Raw genomic sequence first — 19,673 nt, forward strand, 5'->3', positions numbered from 1 at the left:
AAAGTCACCAAGCTGATTTTCATACCTAAAGGAGAACTGGAACCTGGGTCTCCCCATTCCTAATCCAGCCCCTTCACCACACTCTACACAGGCTTTTAGGCTGAGAGAGATGACTGGCCCCAAGTCCCCAGGGACCTTCCATGGCTGAAATAGGACTAGAACCTGGATCTCCCCCTTCCTCATCCACCCCACACTGGAGGAAAGATAGAGACGTCCAGCTCCTACCTGCTCCCGTCTGTAAAAGCCAAGATAAAATAGATCTGACACAGCCAAACAGCTAAAGCGAGTCCACAAAGACACAGACACGGGCACTTTGGCCAGCATTTGTTGACCGAGACAGAACCAAGAGGCTGTCATCTGAAACGCTGAAAGAAGCTGACCCCACCTTTCCCCTTGAGATCCCAGGAAAAGAAAGAGGAGGAAAGATGCTTCCCCCCTCCGCCGCCCCCGTTAGAATTTTTCTCTGAAACAGTTAACCCAGCCTGAGCTCCTGCCCACACAAGTGATCTCATTTCTCCTGCCTGCCAATCCCAGCCGCTCGCCACTACAGCAAAAGAATCGGTGGGAGCCAACGCCGGGTGCAGAAAGCACGAAGCCTTTGCCAGTGAGAAGCAGCCAGGCAGAGGGAGAGGAAGCAAGCCAGAAGAAACGAAGGAGGGGACTGTCCTTGTGTTCTCCACTCCCAGAAAGAAGCTGCGTTGCAGGAGTTCTGGATCTTCATCTTCCTGGGGAGCTGGGGTAGGAACCTTCCATCAGGCACCTCCCAGAATGATGAACTGTAAGTCCAACTCCCTGACTTGCCTCCAAGGAGGAAAACCAGGGCTGCCCGTAGCTGCCACCACAGACTCCACAGCCACCTTGAACAAGCTTGCCCTGGCCACAGGGGGCACCGAGAAGTCCTGGTACCGTTGCATCTTCCCCTTCGGCATCGTTGCCTTGGTGATTGGCATTGCCGCCACCTGCATCACCTTCACCATCAATGGGCCCCAAATGGACATTGCCAAGGTGGTCTCCGTGGCCACCTTGATTTCCGGAGTTGGCCTCCTGGTGGCCGCGTTGGTCTGCTGGCGGGCGAAGCGAGAGCGCCAACGGAAAAAGCAGCAGGAAGAACCCCTTCCCTTGGAACCAGGAGCTCTATGAAGCCAGTGCTGAGCTGACACCCCAGGGAGGAAACCTGTGCTGTAGAGAACCCTACCTTTTTCATGTCATCCATGGCAGATGTTGGAAGAAGAGCTGTGGAGACACCCATCCCGTGTCTCAGGGATGGAGAAGAACGAAACCCAGCCAACCCGGGGCCCTTTGAGGTCCCTTAACTCAGTGTGACAAGGGGCCTTATGGACTAGTGAAGGTGTTCGGCTCACTCCAGGAAGAATGGAGTATCGGCCCCTGGAGGTGAGTGGCCAGGGTGGGTAGCCAGCTGGCCATCCTTCAGCCTTTCCCCAACAACGATGGCTCAATCTCAGCCAGTGGGGCTGCTTAGGAAAAACCCAAGGACTAACTTCAGAAAGAGAGCAATGAAACCCAGACCCCTTTCCTTGAGGATGCTGTCTTTCCAGTGCAGCTACACCCACCTTTGCCTGATTCTGAGAAAAACAAAACATCCTTTTGAAAAAGGAAAACCCCAACACATCAGTCCTGGGGAACGGAACTGGATGGAATGAAAAGTTCCAAGTTGCTTCTAGCTGAGAAGTATTCTTCTGCCTTTCGTTACCCATCCTCCAGGGGCTGTGGGGGATGGAAAAGACTGGAATTCCACCTACACTGGAAAGCCATCCCTGTTTCCCCTGGGGGAAACCAGGTTGAAGGTCACTGTGTGGATTTTTGAAACAAACAAGGATTCCCGCCTGCCACCATCGCATTTAGCACATTAAGCAAAGAACCTGTTTTGTTCTCGGACGGGAAGGAGTGCAGTCTGCCAAGATGCCCACCGCGGGTTGCAAGGTCTCGTGAAAATGCCAAGCCGTTGCAACTGCAACTTGCAAAGTTGTACAGCTTCTGACTGTGGGGATGGGGGGGAGGGGGTGATTTATTCTGGAGTCCCAGTTTGGTGCCTCAAGACAAGCTGATGCAGAGATGCTTTTCCTTTTGAAGCACTGTGTCCTGAGGAGGTTTCTCAAGGGGGTGGAAGTAGCAAGGGGTAAATTAAAACAGGATCTACCTGGGAGTAAATCCCTAGGCACGGACCCTGCACCCTTTCTGTCTTACTGTGCCTTGGTTTGGATGCATTCGTCCGGATCTGGTTGTATCCAGGAGGTGTGCACCGCCGATTGTGGCAGACTGAACATGTTAGTGTCTGGAAAGTGTCAAAAGTTAGCCATTCTGGACAACAGTTGCAAAGCACAGGGTGAATACTGTCCTCCTGGATCAGGGGTTTGGAGGGTGAAAAAGCCAATCCATTTGACCTTCCCTCAGAGGGACAAGCTTGGGTTAGGGACAGAGAGAGTGAAAAAGGAGATCATGTGTATTACAAATAGATGCATAAGGGCGTAAAACAGATTGCCGGCTTCATCCTCTGAGGTCACTCCTCAGAAGGTGATTGGACCCCGGCAAGACATTTCTGTTGTCTTTTTCTGTGCCTCCCCCAGCATCCCATTAAATCCGGGGTGTGCTGCCAGAAGCCTGGGGGTCAAACATGTCCTCTAAAAAGGCTGGAAGGCAGCTGTCCAGGACCTTTCCCAAAGTTTCCTCTGCCTTAAGAAGAAAATTGTTCATGAGAATTAATGCTCTTCTGCATTTCATTTTGTTTCATTTGAACGGTGTGGAAATGAAGTCTAGTTTATTGTGCTGGCCCGACCACCCGTCTTGGGGAAGGTGGCCCTGGCCTGCTTCTCAAAACCAAAGGTATCCCTGGGCCGGACAGTCAGGCAAGTTGGTCTCAACTCAGCTTTCCTGGCCCAGAACCCAGCTGGATGGCCCAGACAGTTACAGAAGGCTCCTGTTCTCTGGCTGAGGTTGGACCTCAGCTGCTCTCTCATGCCACCAAGGAGGGTGGCTAGCAGCGGGCAGAGGGAAACTCAGCTGCTCCTCAGCACCTGGAGCTCGGCCCACATCTGGACATGCAGCTGGAAAGAAGTGAAACTGGATTCTCTCCTAGAAGACACAGCTGCCAGCAGGAGCCTGTGTCTGGGGTGAGGGGCAGGTGGGGTGGGGGGGTGGGGGGGAAACAGAGAACACAGGGCCGAACACATCCATCACGTTTCCTGGCTGCAAACTTCGGAGCGTGGTGGCAGAAAATCCCCCGAGGTGGCTTGGCCAGGCCTGGTCCAGATGGAACAGATGTGGAAGTACCAGTTTGATGGCTCAGAAGAAAAGCAGACCGAAAACTAGAGAGAGGTGTTCTAGAGCAAAGATACTTGGTGGGGTTCCAGATTATAGCCCTGGGGTTATTGGGTGGGAAAGAAGAAGTGGAAACAACTGAGTGCATTTTGAGTGGGGGGGGATTGAACTGCTTGCAGGAAGATACAATCCATCTGGTGCTGGCTGATAAAAAGGAACAGAGAATTCTGTAGTTATGTGCTCAGGTATAGCATTTATATAAAAGATGTTGCTAATATATATTTTTAAAGTCTGCCTTTCCTCTAGGAATAATTTCTCACCCCCTCTCTCTATATTTTTTTTTAATCCTCAAGCCAATCTTAAGAGCTGCTGATGGGAGGAAGAGTGATTGATCCCCTGTCTTCCAGGAAGTTTAGTAGCTAAACGAAAATTAGAACCTGTGTATCTCTAGTGTTGAGTCATTGCAATATATATCTTTTGGTCCTTTGCCTGCCATTTCTATGTACAGTAACTGGGATTGCTTTGAGTTTTGGCAACTTGAGACACATTCTTCTGTTCTGTGGGGGTGGAATTGCGAGCTGTTTTGCAGGAATGTGCTTCTCAAGTCAATGCATGGAATGGCTTCAGAAGCTTGGCCTTCCTCACATCTCCTCTAGGACACTTCTGCTCAGCTGGGATGTTTGTCATACTTTCCAACCCAACTCAATGTAGGTAAAAGAGTTGGGACTCTGTCCATCAACAGGATGGGGCCAAATCTGATATGGTGGGAGAAGGCAGCAGAACAAAGGTCCAAGGGGAAAATGGGCCAGATCCAGCTCGGGGAATAATGGTCTGTGGGGATGACCTTGGGAGACAGGAGGAATTGCTGCAGCCTAGTTGACTGTTGTGCAAAAGGTATCTCAGCCCATGGAAGGAGAGTAAGTGTGGGAAGCATTTTAGAAGGGACCTTCCCCAGTTTTCCAGAAAGTAAAAGGAAAGGAGGGGAGAAAGGCTTTCAGACTTGCAAGATTGAAGTCAGCTCTTCGTGGTAGTCCAGACAAGAAGCACAAACCCTGAGTACTAACACTACTTTTATTGTAAGGTTACACCAACAGAATCTTGCAAAGGAGGGTCCCTTCTGAAATGCTTCCCATGCTCCTTTTGCTTCCATGGGCTGAGATACCTTTTGCAAGACAGTCACCTAGGCTGCAGCTCTTCCTCCTGTCTCCCAAGGTCATCCCCACAGACCATTACAGGGGGCTACAAAGAAAAAAATGTCTGAAAAATTCCTCCAGTATATCCCTATGGGAGAAGTAATCAGGCAGCGGCTTGGAATGTTGCCGAATCCTGCATTCTAAGTCCCCTCTTTCCTCTCTCCTGATCACGTGACCTGGGTTGGAAACAATTCCAGAAGTTGGGCTATTCAGGCATTCCCTGCCTTGTTGTCCAAGGATCCACCTGGGAAGGTAACTTGGAATAGCTTATTGCTTCACTCTAGCCATGTAAATATCCAGGGGATTGGATAGGTGGAAACAAGGGGACGTTTACAAGCGTCATGGGCATCAGAAGTGCGGGACCACACACTAGATCACGTACAGAGTGAGTGATCTTTGCATCCCCTGGGGCTGCCTTCCTGGAACTTGGAGGTGGGCTGATAGCTTCTTGCTCAAGTATTCATTGCATGCAGAATTCCCCGTGTTTAATTAATCTTTGGCATTCTCTAAATTAGTGTTTCTCAGACTTGGCCACTTGAAGATGCGTGGACTTCAACATGGCTGGCTGGGGAATTCTGGGAGTTGAAGTCCACACATTTTCAAGTGGCCAAGTTTGAGAAACGCTGCTCTAAATGAAGGCAAGGAGCAAAGTTCCACAATACTGGAAGAAGAAGTTTTAAAAATTCCTCCTCCTCTTCCTCCTCCTCCTCCACCCCCCCCCCCGCAACAAAGTTCTCTCTTCTGTAATACAGGATATATTTTTTTAAAAACCTCCCTATACAAAACTAAGGTTTGCCCATTCTCCTCTTTCTCCCCCCAATCTGACTCTTGGTCAGATCCCTCCCTTTCGTTCTGTAACTCCACAAACCCAACCTTGATAGGCAGAAGGCGGAGCAACTTTGCTCTTCTCTTTTCATTGTACGCTAGTTTAAATCCCCTAAAGTGGTTGGGTGCACAGGTGGGAAGAGGAAAGGATGGGCGGGGGGGGGGGGAAATGGCTGCTTTTTGTCTTCAGAGCAACAACAGAAGAGGGCTCCCTTCGCAACCGCTTGCTCTTTTGCTGCAGCAGGGGGCCTGGTGGGTTTGCTGTAAACCAAGCTGCCAAGATACGTCGGTTTCTTCTATTTCTGTGCCCTGGGTAACCAAATACACACACACACCCCACTGAAAACAGAATGAATTGCATGGCATTTCCTGTGCAGGACAGATCCGTTCCATCTGCTGAACCTTGCTGTGGATTCCCAAAGGCAGGAGTCGAGAGGCAGATTTGATCTCACTTGGAGAGCGCGAAGCCACCCAGAGTCGTCGGGAGGCGGGAGGCATATACATTTAAGAAAATAAAACTGATTTCAACCAATTATTTTCACTGATTTGAACACCGCGTTCCTTCTCTAATGACAAAGGTGCCGGGCTCTGAATCTCCTGACCCCGTAATTTCGGGAACCGTCTTCCTGCTTAGAGAGTTGTGTGTGCTTTGCCTCCCTGCCAAAACCCTAATTAAAAGCCCCCTTAACCTGTTTCTTTAGAGCCAACGCTTAGCGCTTTGAGGATGAGCGAGAGCGGCTTTGTGATGCTCACTGAAGCCTGCCAATCAGCTCTCTGCACAGCCAGATTTGGCTGCAAAGGGAAGAACAGCTTGTTTCTGAGACGCTTTCTCTCCAGAAAGTTGGGGAAATGGTTTGGGTGGTCCTGAAAAGGAAGTAGGGGGGTGCCAATTCACAGCCTTGGCACTACTTCAACTATATCTGTCGCCGAGTCATCAAAATCCCATGCTAAGTTGTTAGCCCAACTGGTGAAAGTACAGTTAGCCCTTTTAACCGCCCAGAGTCCCCCTTTTCAGGGGAGATGGGTGGTGATAAAATTTGAAAAATAAAATAAAAGATAAATAAACAAAAATCAGTGTGGAAGGAGGGAGGGGTTCTTCTGTATATGTGTGTGTATCTATGTATATTCAGTGTTTTGCTTTTTATTTAGTGCTGCGGTACAGAAAGCTTCACTTGGATATTATTATTATTTATTATTATTATTATTATTATTATTATTATTATTATTATTATTATTGCCCAGTCCCATAGACTTTGGGCAGCTTATAAATACAAATCCAAAACACTAAAAACCCTTAAAAAAACAGCCAACCCCATAGGCAGCATGGACTAAAACAATCCAACAAATACAGATGAAACCACAAACACATCAGGCCTGAGGCCATCTGGGTAAGCAGTAAGGTTCAGTCATCCAAATGGTACCATCCACTACGTGCATTTCTCCCCATAACCCACCCTTGAGCTCAGGATGTTTAGGAGCTCCGCAGCACCTTATTCAACTTGTGGTTGTCAGCTTGGGAATCGGACAGCAGCCATTTGAACTAGATGTCCCCTTTGCCTGTTTCTTTGCTCGTAAGCCTCCAGCCCTTGCTAGATCTTTTCTATATCAGGAATATAGAAGTGGTTATTCTGCATCCAGCCAGCTTGCTGTCCTTTAGCTTCCAGCCATTGCTAGGAAAGCATCTTTTTAGCTGCTCAAAGGATTATGTTTCCAGCTTATTTGGCTGCAGATAATCATTTCACTTTCTTCAGCCAAGGTACAGAAGTAGCAAAGGGAAGTGAGGTACATGCTACATCACTGGGAAGTATTCAGCAACTTGTTGATTTTAGGTCAAAATTCCTCCCTGCATGTGCATACATACCTGTCATGCGATCCCCTTCTGGGGCAGGCAACTTTCTGGGCAGGAAAGGAGGGGAAAAAGAAATTAAAAGCCCGAGATCAGAAAAAGGAAAGAAAACTAAAACTAGTCTGCGTTAACACCGTTCGCTCAATCTCTCCATCCCTTTCCATTCTTGCTTCCGTATTCTGCTTCATACATTGTATTTTGTTCTTTAATCTTCCCAGATTTCTCTTTTCCAGGCTCTCAAAAGCTCCATCCAAGTATAACTTTCTCTGTCTTCCCTTTCCTCTTGGCCCATATATATATGTTTTTATTTATTTATTTGTTTGTTTATCAAATTTATGACCGCCCATCTCCCCCTGAGGAGGGACTCTCGGCGGTTTACAGTAAAAACGGAATTAAAACAGTACAATATAAAACTATACAATAAATATAGATAAACAAGAACATATAAATATGATAAAAACCAAATGGCTAAAGGTTCTCTATGAATCTGCAAGTAAAGCAGGGTCCTTCTAGGGAGCTAGCCATCCCCAAGAGTGACTGCTGTCCTTCCTGCCCCAGGCAAGATGGCAAAACCAGGTTTCCAGTTGCTTGCGGAAGTCCAGGAGCGAAGGGGCCTGTCTCACCTCTGGGGGAAGAAGGTTCCAAAGGGCAGGTGCTACTGCAGAGAAGGCACGCTTCCAGGACCCCGCCAGATGGAATTCTGTAACAGATGGGGTCTGTAGCATGCCCTCTCTGCCTGCCCAGATGGGATGGGTCGATGTAACAGGGGTGAGGCAGTCCCTCAGGTAACCTGGTCCCATGCCATGTAGGGCTTTAAAGGTCATAACCAACACCTTGAATTGGACCCGGAAGCAAACTCGAACCCAGTGCAGCTCGCATAACAAAGATGTTACATGTGCCACCCTTGAGGCACCTAAGATTGCTCGCGTGGCCGCATTCTGGGCCAGCTGTAGCTTCCGGATACTCTTCAAGGGTAGCCCCAAGTACAGTGCATTGCAGTAGTCTACATGGGAGATAACAAGGGCATGAGTGACCGTTCAAAGGGCCTCTCATTCCAGAAAGGGGCATAACTGCCGCATAACACGGAGTTGCACAAAGGCCCTCTTAGCCACAACTGCCACCTGCTCTTCAAGCAGGAGTTGTGAGTCCAAGAGGACCCCCAAGTTACACACCGGGTCTGTCTGGGGCATTGCCACCCCATCCAGAACTAAAGTTGATAATTTCCCAGATACTGAGGAGCCATTAATCCACAGCCACTCCATCTTACCAGGGTTCAGCTGAAGCCTGTTTTTCCCCATCCAGGTCCCCACACTCCCCAGGCACTCGGAAAGGGTGGCCACAGCATCACTTACTTCACCCGGGATGGAGATATACAACTGAGTATCATCAGCATATTGATGATACCTCATCCCATGGGGACAGATGATCTCGCCCAGCAGTTTCATGTAGATGTTAAAAAGGAGCTGAGAGAGTACCGAACCATGCGGCACCCCACAAAGGAGGGTCCATGGGGCGGATCTCTCGCTCCCTATCACCACCGACTGGGACCAGCCCTGGAGGAAGGAGGTGAACCAGCGCAAAACCATGCCGCCCACCCCCAGCCCCCTGAACCATCCCAAAAGGATACCATGGTCTATGGTATTGAAAGCGGCCAAGAGGTCAAGAAGAGCCAGGATGGATGCACTGCCCCATCCCTCTCCCGCCAGAGATCACCCATAAGTGCGACCAATGCCGTTTCCATCCCATGACTGGGCCTGAAACCGGACTGGAAGGGGTCTAGATAATCCGTTTCTTCCAGAAGCCTCTGGAGCTGCAACGCCACCATTTTCTCAACCACCTTCCCCAAAAAGGGGAGGTGGGAGACTGGATGAAAATTGTCCAATATAGTAGGGTCCAGTGATGGTTTCTTGAGGAGGGGGTGCACCAGTGCTTCCTTGAAAGCTGCTGGAAACACTCCCTCTCCCAAGGATGTATTTACCATCGCCTGGACCCAGCTACATGTCGCCTCCCGAGCTGTTTTCACCAGCCAGGAGGACTTGGGTCTAATTGACAAGTGGTGGCATTGACAGTCCGGAGGATCCTGTCCACTTCCATGGGCCCAGCAGGGTCAGCCCTTCAAGGTATACCAGACCAAAGTCATGAATGCTAATACTACTTTTATTATAGGGTTATAGCAGGGTTTCTCAATCTTGGCAATTCTAAGATGTGTAGACTTCAACTCCCAGAATTCCCCAGGCAGCCATTCCACACATCTTAAAGTTGTCAAGGTTGAGAAACACTGGTCTAGATAGTCCCCAGGAGTGAGGGAGATCATGCAGTATGTAATGATTTCATCTGGCTCCTGGATGTTCTTCAAAAGACATAGGTTCAGAACCACCAGAATGCATTCGGTGCATTTAATTCTTGTGGCACCGATGGAGTAAAGCATCCTTAGGAAGTCCCAGTTTAAGAATCCCAGGCTGTTATCTCCCTCCGTGATCATCTCAGTGTCTCTGCAGCCAGGGTGGCCAGCTGGAACTTCTGGTAGGGCAGAGGTCTCCTTTCCAAATCGTCTCACTTGGTTTTTGGCCAGTTTGACTCCACAGCTCTCCCCCAAGATGGAATTGTTCTAAGCAAGAGCTTTCCCTAGCTGAGGTATCCTCCTGGCTAGAAGCTTGTAATGAAAATAGCGTTGCAAGTTTGTTCTGTTTTGGCCTGAATGATGCGGTTTGCAGCTGTCATGTCACTATTGTAGAGGGACTTCATGGATTAAAGAAAGAAGGCACCTGCTTTCTAGTATCTATCTACATAATTTTTTTATTTTTTATTTTATTTTATTTTCTGTCCCACCTTTATTATTTGTATACATAACTCAAGGTGAAGAACATATATAATACTCCTTCCTCCTCCTATTTTCCCCACAACAGTCCTGTGAGGTGAGTTGGGCTGAGAGAGGGGGACTGGCCCAAGGTCACCCAGCTGGCTTTCGTGCCCAAGGCGGGACTAGAACTCACAGTCTCCCAGTTTTTAGCCTGGTGCCTTAACCACTAGACCAAACTAATCCAATTGTATTTCTCTAGTCTTAGCTGCAAGGCCATCCAGTGCCTGGACTGCAATGGAACAAGCAACCGTCCTGCTTCATGGTTGGGAACAGGCACCAGGCTAAGCCAAGCAACTATGTCTTAGCACCAATCCAGCCAATGTGTATGTTGGAAGGTTAGAATGTAGGAAGAGCCTTCCTAGATCAGACTAAATCTAGTCCGGCTTTCTTCTTCCCCAACTGGCTAGGCAGGTGCCTCCGGAAAAGACATGTGGAGACTTCAAGACATTTCTGTTCTGCTTCCCAAGAACTGACTCTGGATTCTGGGGTTCCAAACTGCCCACCATTCATGGATCCATCTTCCTCATTTCTTTGACAGAATCTATCAATGTTCTCAAATTGTGCTTCGTGTTATAGCTATCTCCCTCAGAGTAACTTCTGTAATTCAAACCCTGGAGGGCACCAGATGGGAATAGGCTGCTGCAACACTTTCCCTCTGAACTTATTTCTCCTTCTCCCCCAGATTAGGAAAAGGCTATTCTTGTAATCTTTCCCGTTGGGAAGATGGTCTGATCCCATAATTTTCTGGTTCTGGCTCTCATCTTGGGAAATGCTGCTCCTTTATGAAGCAAAGCGATTGCAACTGTCCGTAGTTGGTTGCCTATTATTGTGTCTGTCCCTGGAGTGTCCACAAGGTGTGCAATGTACCTAAAAGACAGTGGAGTTTCAATCGCATGGTTGGGGCTGTCATCTTGACTTTTATGATCTCACCCTGTGGATTCCCCTGCTACAGATAACTTTTGTTTTGGGGAAGAGTCAGAAGAACAGAAATTAAATGTCTACAGGTCACTTAATGACCATTCATTTTTTAAATCTTTATTTATTTAATTATATCCCGCCTTTATTATCTTTATAAATAACTCAAGGTGGAGAACATACCAAATACTCCTTCCTCCTCCTATTTTCCCCACCACAACAACAACCCTGTGAGGTGGGTTGGGCTGAGAGAGAGAGACTGGCCCAAGGTCACCCAGCCGGCCTTCATGGTTAAGGCGGGACTAGAACTCACCGACTCCTGGTTTCTAGCCCAGCACCTTAACCACTAGACCAAACTGGCTCTTTTTTGGTGATGGTTCAGACTTACAACAGTGCTGAAAAAACTGACTTACAACCAGTGCTCACACTTACAACCGTTGCAGTGTCCCCACAGTCAGGTGATCATGATTTGGGCCCTTAGCAGCTGGTTCACATGACTGTTGCAGCATCCCATGGTCATGTGATGACCATTTTCAACCTTCCTGGCTGGCTTCTGGCAAGCAAAATCAATGGGGAACCACATGATTTGCTTAACGACCATGTGGTTTGCTTAACAACCTCAGTGATTTGCTTAATGACTACCACAAAAAAGGTCGTAAACTTGGGTTGGATTCACTTAATGGCCATTTTGCTTAGGTCTCCCTTGACTTCAGCTGGGCCTCCAGGTGTTTCATAGACACATCCCCATGGCTTTCTTAGCAGAAATATAGACATGGTTTTCAACTGCTACCTTCTGAGATACCTTGTTGATTTCTATTGGGGAAGTATCTTATTTCTCCCAAGGAAGAACCAAACGCTCTGGCAAGGATTAAGCTGATTTTTATTTTGACAAAGATCGTTGGGCTTTTCTTTACAGGGGAAAAAGACACTGCAAAGGAAAGAAGCATGTGTGTGTGTGTGTATTTCACAGGTTCATTTAACTAATATTCATATAATTAATTATGAATATCCAAGCAAGGTTACAAGGTTTAATCAACTCCTAAATCATGAATATTGAACAACTTGGAGAATGTTTAATAGGAGTTAGTTGCAATCAACTTAGTTTTGGAGATGCAGCTGAAGATTTGCAACATGGACTTACCCCATTATTGCCATGTTTTGAACTGAGATTAATAGCATTATCAATCTAACTGGAATCAGTTGTTGGGTGTTTTAAGATGCTTATATTCTTGTTGGCCTCATCCCTAATGTTTGGTATCTACAAAGACATCAAAAATTGTGGATTCATTTGGACATGGGGGCGGGCCCCAAAATTATCTTAGAACGTTGGAAGGAGAAATCTATGCCTGCTTTGCAGAAAAGCCCCCTAGTATGTGTTGTTTGTCAGAATGTGGATTAGCTTTTTTCAACCAAGGGGCAAGGAAGGAGACTTTTGAGCAACTTGGTCCATTTTTTTGTACCTGTTACATCATGGGCATGCAAGTATTTGTTCATCTAGACAGTGTTTCTCAACCTTGGCTGGCTGGGGAATTCTGGGAGTTGAAGTCCACACATCTTAAAGTTGGCAAGGTTGGGAAACACTGATCTAGGAGATTCCTTGCACTTGCTAACTGTGTCAACCTTTTCCCCTTGAGAGTAAATAAGAACTCGTTTTCACCAGCTTCAGAGTAGGGTGGTGGTGCCAACGTGCCAAGCCAGCAAGAGTTTATTCCAGCTTTCTTCAAGGCTTTCTAGTTCTTGCTCATGTCTCCATAATTGGCTTGCCTCATAGTTTCCCCTCTGTTAACTAAGGGCCTATAGCACTTCTCACTCTAGCCTGAAACCCTGAGGTTTCCTCCTGGTCTCCCATCCTGGTGCTACTCAGGCGCTAGCATATTTATCCTTTGGAAAAAATCCCACCCTGGGATCTGTAAACTATCGTTCCACATGAAGGGGTGCATTCCTCACCTAAGACTATGGTTTGCGGGGGTCATGAATGGCTAAACAAGCCAGGATAGCTGGGCTCATACATTGCACAGACCAGAATTTACAAACCACAAATGCTGGGCTCATCTAACCCACCAAACCGAAGCCAAATAAACCACTTTAGTCTGGCTTATTTATTTCATTTTTATTGGAGATGTTCTGTATTCAAGAATTGTTTGAAACGAAAGCAAACTATGAAATACCAAAAAATAATATAAAGCAGTGCATAGGAGAGGACACAACCAACAACAGTATAAACATTATAGAATCACAACGAAACAGCAACGAAACTCTAAATGTCTGGACCAGCAAAGTGGATCTTGGAATACCAAACTGACTTTCCAAATCTATCCACCCTCCAAAAATGTTGGGCTTCAGAGTTTACCATTCCTGGCATCTTCCAGATAGACTGGACTCCACCTTCCATGATTCTTAGCTATCATGGTGGATGAAAGATGATGGGAGGGGTAGTCTCATGGCTCTGAAAGGCGGGTGGCAGGAACAGCTGTCCTTCAGGTGCAAGCAATGGCCATTCCTTTCCAACCAATAATGTTAATTGTGCAGTTAGAAGCTTTGGGACTGTTCTTGAGCACTCTTGCTAGGCTAACGTAGATCATTTAAACAGGGCCCATTTTAAAAAGTGGTTTTTTAATTGGTAAACACTGAGAGAGAAAGGCACTTGAATTACAGGCAACTTAGACCAGAAACCATAAGATAAAAACAATGGTAACTTCTCTAGTCTGGCTTCATTTGCTGAGTCATGGTGACATGTGGACTGGGGAGCTGTGCTGAAGACCAGTTCCCCCAATGGGCAATGCCTGCTCCTCCAGGAAAATAAAACCATTTTTCTTCCAAAAAAGTGACAAAGAAAACTCTTTGGGAAGTTAAAAAAAAATTGCTTTGGGATGTTTGGCTTCTATACTTAGGTTACCGGTAATCCTAAATTCAAAGGCACCGATGGGGAAACAGGCTGGGTATCTGGTCATCTCTGATATTTTGTTGAATATTAAAGTCCAGCGAGGTGAGGAATGCTTGTAACCCCTGAGAAATGCTTAGCTAGACCTCATCGGTCACTGGCTTCAATAGTAACATCAACTGCGTTTGAAGAGAGGTCGGCTTCTCAGGGCTGTCATGAAGCAGAAGGAAGGAGTGGGGGAAAGGCATAATGGCAGCAGTTTCTGCATCTCAGAAGGAATCGCTGTGGGTGCCTTGGGTCCTCTAAATTACTGGTTTCAGGCACGGAGTGAGAACAGTCTCATGGTCAAGGCTGCAATAAGATTCACAAGCCACCCCAGCAAGTTTCTGTATGTATTTAGGTGGTGGTGGTGATGGGAAGGCACTCTTCTGGCTTTGCCCCGGTAACAAAAGCATCATTGATGCTATGAGGACTGCAGTGCGATCCCACAGCAGTCTCAAGCCCATCTTACAAGCCAGATGGATGGATGAGGTGGCCAGGAGATTGGTTGGATGGGCAGACAGACAGTCAGATGGAGAGACAGACTGACAGATTAGGGGTTGGCAGTTAGGTGATGGATGGACAGATGGATGGACAGGCAGACAGGGAGGGAGGCACATAGGCAATGGATGGATGGAAAGACAGGCCAGCAGATGGATGGATGGATGGAAGACAGTCAAGTAGATGTAGAGGCAGGGAGGCGTATAGTGGATGGACGGATGGACATGACAGGACAGGCAGATAGATGGATAGACAGACAGATGGGTGGATGAACAGACAGACAGATAGCAAACTGCAGTATTTTTTTGCAGATTCAATGCTCCTGAGTTTAGTGAAGGCACTCTGATTTTCTGGATCCATGAAATTAAATAGGAATGAGAGAGGCTTAACTGCAGAATAAGGAACATTAGTTCTTGAGGGAGTCATCAGTGTGGGAAGCTGGTTCCCACTGGTTTCAATCACTTTCTGAAGTGGAGCATAGCAGAAGTTGTGGCACCATCTGTCTAAGACCAGTAAGATAGCAAGCAGAATTGTTGGGAGATTTATAACCTGCTTTCCCATTGAGTGGTCCTCAAGTCTCATAGTACTGCTGTGCCAAAACCTGCCATACTTTCTCCAGTGTTTTCTTGAGAAAGAGGTTCTGATCTTCTACTTTCTTCTCAGAGAATTTGCTTTGATTCTCCTGTTGGCAACGTGGTTGTACCATTATTGTCGGAGAGGCAAAGGAGGTTCTTGTGCAGCTGTGCCAGCTTCCACGCCTCTCAGTCCCTTTGCAACCTCCTGGCTGCTCACGTTTTCCAACTTGAAAAGCCCCAGGCATGGGGCTGAGAGTTTCCTCTGAGATCTTCTGCTAGGATTTTATGGAACTGTGGGAAGCCGGGGAGGTCGCAGACCACTGGGGAGAGCCGTGCGCCATGGTTGATGTACCCCTTGGCCACATTGTTTCTAAATAACTGCAAGGCCACCCTGCTCCATCTGCAAGAATTGTCCTCCAAAATCTCTTCTCCTTGAAAAAAATGTCCTCCAATCCTAGAGCTGGAAGAGGGCCATTTAGGCCATCAAATCCAATTCCCTTCTCAGTGGCAAAACCCTTTCCCATAGTTAACGTAACTGTGGTTTATTCAAGTCCCTTGATTTTCTGAGGTTGCGCTGTGCAGTAAGCATCCAGGCTGGATGTTTGCTTTTGAATTCCAAAGCTAGATTGCAGCCAGGGGGTTCCTGGTGATGTCCCGCCCAACGAAATGGGCAGAAGGAAGAACCCTGAGGAACAGGAGGAAGAGCCGCAGCCAAGGCAATGGTCAGATAAAAGAAACCTGAGTCCAGACCAGAACTGTAACCTGCAAAAACGTCTCAGACATCACCCTCCCTAGTTCTCATGAAAATAAAGGGAGGGAGGGGGGAAGCGCATTCAGATTTGCAAGATTCGGTTACTATAACCTTATAATAAAAAAAGTATTAACTTGCAGGTTTACAAGTTTGGTCTCCCTTGGAGTACTTACTAACCTGTACAGGTAGTCCTCACTTAACAACCATTTGTTTGGTGATGGTTCAGACTTACAACGGTGTTAAAAAAAATAACTTACGACCAGTTCTCACACATATGACCATCGCAGCATCCCCGCAGTCACGTGATCATGATTTGGGCACTTGGCAACCGGTTCACATTTATGACCATCACAGCACCTTGTGGTCACATGATCGCCATTTTCAACCTTCCCGGGCGGCTTCTGGCAAGCAAAATCAATGGGGAAACCACATGATCTGCTTAACGACCATGTGGTTCACTTAACACCTGCAGTGATTTGCTTAACAACCACCACAGAAACGTTGTAAAATCAGGTCAGATTGTCTTAATGACTGCTTCAGTAAGCAAGCAAAATTCCAGTCCCAATTGTGGTCGTTAAGCGAGGACTACCTGTAGTAATCAAGTCTGCCTTTGCTTCGCTTTTTGAGATCAGCCAAGAAGACAAAGCAGGGGTGAACTGTGAGAGAGCATTCAAAGGCTTATGTGTAGATGAAGCAGTATAATTCCAAAACTCAGTTACATCACCCTGCATTTCACACTGCGCAGAATTACTTTGCTAGGAGCCATCCAACTGGAGCCTACCACAGAGACACTCTGCACTTCATCCTTCTGTCGCCTTTCCTGCAAATCATTCCTGTGTATCACAAGCTACTCCTCTTTCTATGTTTTTTCATGGCACCCTTTTTCCCCCCTTCCCAATTTTTACCCACATCTGCAAGAGAGCGGAAAGCATAAAGGCAGTAATTAAGCGACATTCAGTTTCAAAGGAAGAAGTGAAAGAGAACCGTGGTCCTTAAGTAGCAGTTCGCTGAACCGCCTGGGGCTGATGATACAACATTAATCCTCCTACCCTTTTGAGGAGCGAGATTTTTGAGCCTGGAGGTCTCTTTTCCCTCCTCTAATTGCCTAGTTATCTCATCATCTTGGATGATATCATTTGTACAGACTGGAAGGATCTGCGAGGGAAAGGCGGTGGAGAGGGACACAAGAGAGAGAGAACAAATTTGCTGTAGGCATTTCATGAAAAGGGAAAATAAAGGCTGCCTTGAGTTGAAGCTGGCTCCTGGTGACTTCACTGACTCATCCACATAATTTTCCAGGCAGCAGTAGAGACATGATTTCTTACTGCTGTCTTCCAGGATATGGCTTGGACTTTCCGGGCTAGCTTACAGCTCAGGAGCTTCCTCAAAGTCTCTCCTTCCAAGACCTCAACCAGACCTGATGCTGCTTAGCTTCTCAGCCCAGAACGGTCAACCAAGTGGTGCTACTTACAGGAAGAAAAAAAAAAAAAGGTTTTTGCTCCAAAAACGCAAGAACCTTTTTACTTATTTATTTTTCAAATTTCTATCACTGCCCATCTCTCCCAAAAAGGAGACTCTGGGTGGTTTACAATAAAACCATAATTAAAACATATAAATTACAGTATAAATAGATCAATAAAAAGATAAAATAGATATAAAATATAAAATCCAAGCAGCGCAGATCTTGTTTGTTAGAGAGAGATCTATGATACCAGCCACCCCCAAGATGAACTGGTGGCCCTCCCACCCCAAGCAAGGCGCAGAACCAGGTTTTCAGTTTCTTCTGGAAGGCCAGGAGCGAAGGGGCCTGCCTTACCTCCGGGGGTAGAATGTTCCAGAGGGCGGGTGCCACTGCAGAGAAGGCCCACCTCCTGGACCCCGCCAGGTGGAATTCCCTTACCAGCAAGGTCCGTAACATGCCCTCTCTGCATGACCAGGTGGGGTGGGTCAATGTTAGGGGGATGAGGCGGTCCCTCAGGTAATCTGGCCCCATGCTTTAAAGGTGATAACCAACACCTTGAATTGGACCCGGAAGCAAACTCACACAGCAGTGGTGTCACATGTGCCGATCATAACTGCTCACGCGGCCGCATTCTGGTTTTTTTTGTTGTTTTTTTTTAATTGGTTAAAGAGTTTAAACATAAACTTACATATAAACACAATTACACATCACAGTACTAATACTTATAGGGAGAAGAAAGAAAAAAAAGAAAAAAGAAAGAAAAGGTTTGAAAAACAGCCTTTCCAACTATCTAAACGGTGGATCTTTATCTCTTAACATATTATCTTCTTTTCTTAATCCCATAATATAACATCTCTATTTCATTTTAAATTATATAATTAATATAATTAACATTTAAATTTTATATATCCATTGGTACTTTTTGCATCGATTCGATATATTTGAAAAAAGGGTTTCCGATCATTTTTCAAATTGTCTATATTTTTGTCGTTTAATTGACCGGTAAGTCTTGCCATCTGTGCTAGATCCAAAGATACTCTGGTTTCTCTTCAGATCCTGTAAATTTTCCGCGCGGCCACATTCTGGACCAGCTGAAGCTTCTGGATACTCTTCAAGGGTAGCCCCATGTAGAGCCCCTTTGGTTTGGTGGCAGAGATAGTTAGGTGGTGTTTGTGTGTACACACACACAGACATACGTACAGTATGTATATGATGTTTATGCCACTTCAAACAGATCTCAGGCATCTTACAAATACAACAAGGTATGTACAGTAACACATAGCAGAATAAACAACATTGCCGTGGAATCAGAAGGCATCCAGTAGCACCTTTTCAGACTAGCTTATGTCTCTGAATAACATTCGTTAGTCTGAAAGCGTGCTACCATAGACCAGTGTTTCTCAACCTTGGCAGCTTGAAGATGTGTGGACTTCAACTCCCAGAATTCCCCATGGCATGGCTGGCTGGGGAATTCTGGGAGTTGAAGTCCACACATCTTCAAGCTGCCAAGGTTGAGAAACACTGCTATAGATTAACACGGCTCCCTTCCTACAGTGATTGCAATGTAATATAACCACAATCACTCTATTCTAATCTTCATAATATTATAACAAATGGTGTCATATATCTCCTAGGTATTCACAGTAATTATCACATCCTTCATCCCTAAAGACCTGTTTAAATAACCAAGTGTTTAACAACTTTCTGTACATCCATTATGAGGATTCGGTTATTATTTTTAAGGGCAACGGATTCCCCAGCATGGGAACTCCAGCAGAGAATCTTCCTCTCTGAGTCCCTGCTGCACCTCGTGAAGGTGGGAACTTTTAGTAAGTGCTCCCTATTGGCACATTGCTGGAAGGCAGGTTATGGGAGCAGACTTCAAAGTCCTAAGCCTGGCAGGATGTCCTAGGTTATTATCAGCACCTTGAATTGCAGCTGAATCCTGGCAATTGATTCTCCTTAGATATATTTGATTTTGCCTGCAGTGACTCATTGGCTCTGCTTGGTCTCCGCCTGTAATGGTATGTGAGAAAGACCTTGAGAATGAACGAATGAATGAATGAAACCAGATTTGTTCAGCTTCTAAAGTGTCCCTGCCATCCACCCCTCTACCCAAAAACCTGCCTGGTTATTGAGACCTGGAGAAAGAATGCTGAAATTGTTTTCCCCCGTGATAGCCAGAAGTTGAGGAACTTCTAAATAGAATTCTCCTTTGATTGGATCCAGGTCCTTGGCAGTTTCACCACACATGGTCCTTCCGTGCTTTACTCTCCAGAAGGCCGTCCACCACTTGCAAGACTGCTAGGGCTTAATGGTGCCTTCCGTTTCCAATGCCTGTTCCTGAGTCCGATTTAAAAATAATCCTAAACGCTCTAAGAAGGCAGAGAGGGGAGCTCCAAAATTGCTCAGCTGCTGAGTAACTGAACAGCAACTGTCTAACTGATGAGACAAGACATTGACGCGATGACCTATAATGTCTTTCTCATTATGGTGTGATGCACTGTATTTCTGCTTAAATCATAGTAATTACTTCTCAGCTGGCCCAC

General features: G+C 46.5%; 1 protein-coding gene across 1 annotated transcript; it reads left to right on the forward strand.

The window, feature by feature from the left end:
- Positions 1–618: 618 nt before the first annotated feature.
- On the forward strand, positions 619–2,722 carry LOC134505160 (transmembrane protein 100-like). Its single transcript, XM_063314724.1, has one exon. It carries the CDS (start codon positions 769–771, stop codon positions 1,138–1,140), a length of 372 nt encoding a protein of 123 aa, XP_063170794.1. The 5' UTR covers positions 619–768; the 3' UTR covers positions 1,141–2,722.
- Positions 2,723–19,673: the final 16,951 nt, after the last annotated feature.

Source organism: Candoia aspera, chromosome 14 (assembly GCF_035149785.1).
Source record: "Candoia aspera isolate rCanAsp1 chromosome 14, rCanAsp1.hap2, whole genome shotgun sequence".
Taxonomy (NCBI): Eukaryota; Metazoa; Chordata; class Lepidosauria; order Squamata; family Boidae; genus Candoia; species Candoia aspera.

What these genes read in the sequence shown, in the direction of transcription:
- LOC134505160 (XM_063314724.1), top strand. Translation starts at nt 769, where the DNA reads ATGATGAACTGTAAGTCCAACTCCCTGACTTGCCTCCAAGGAGGAAAA.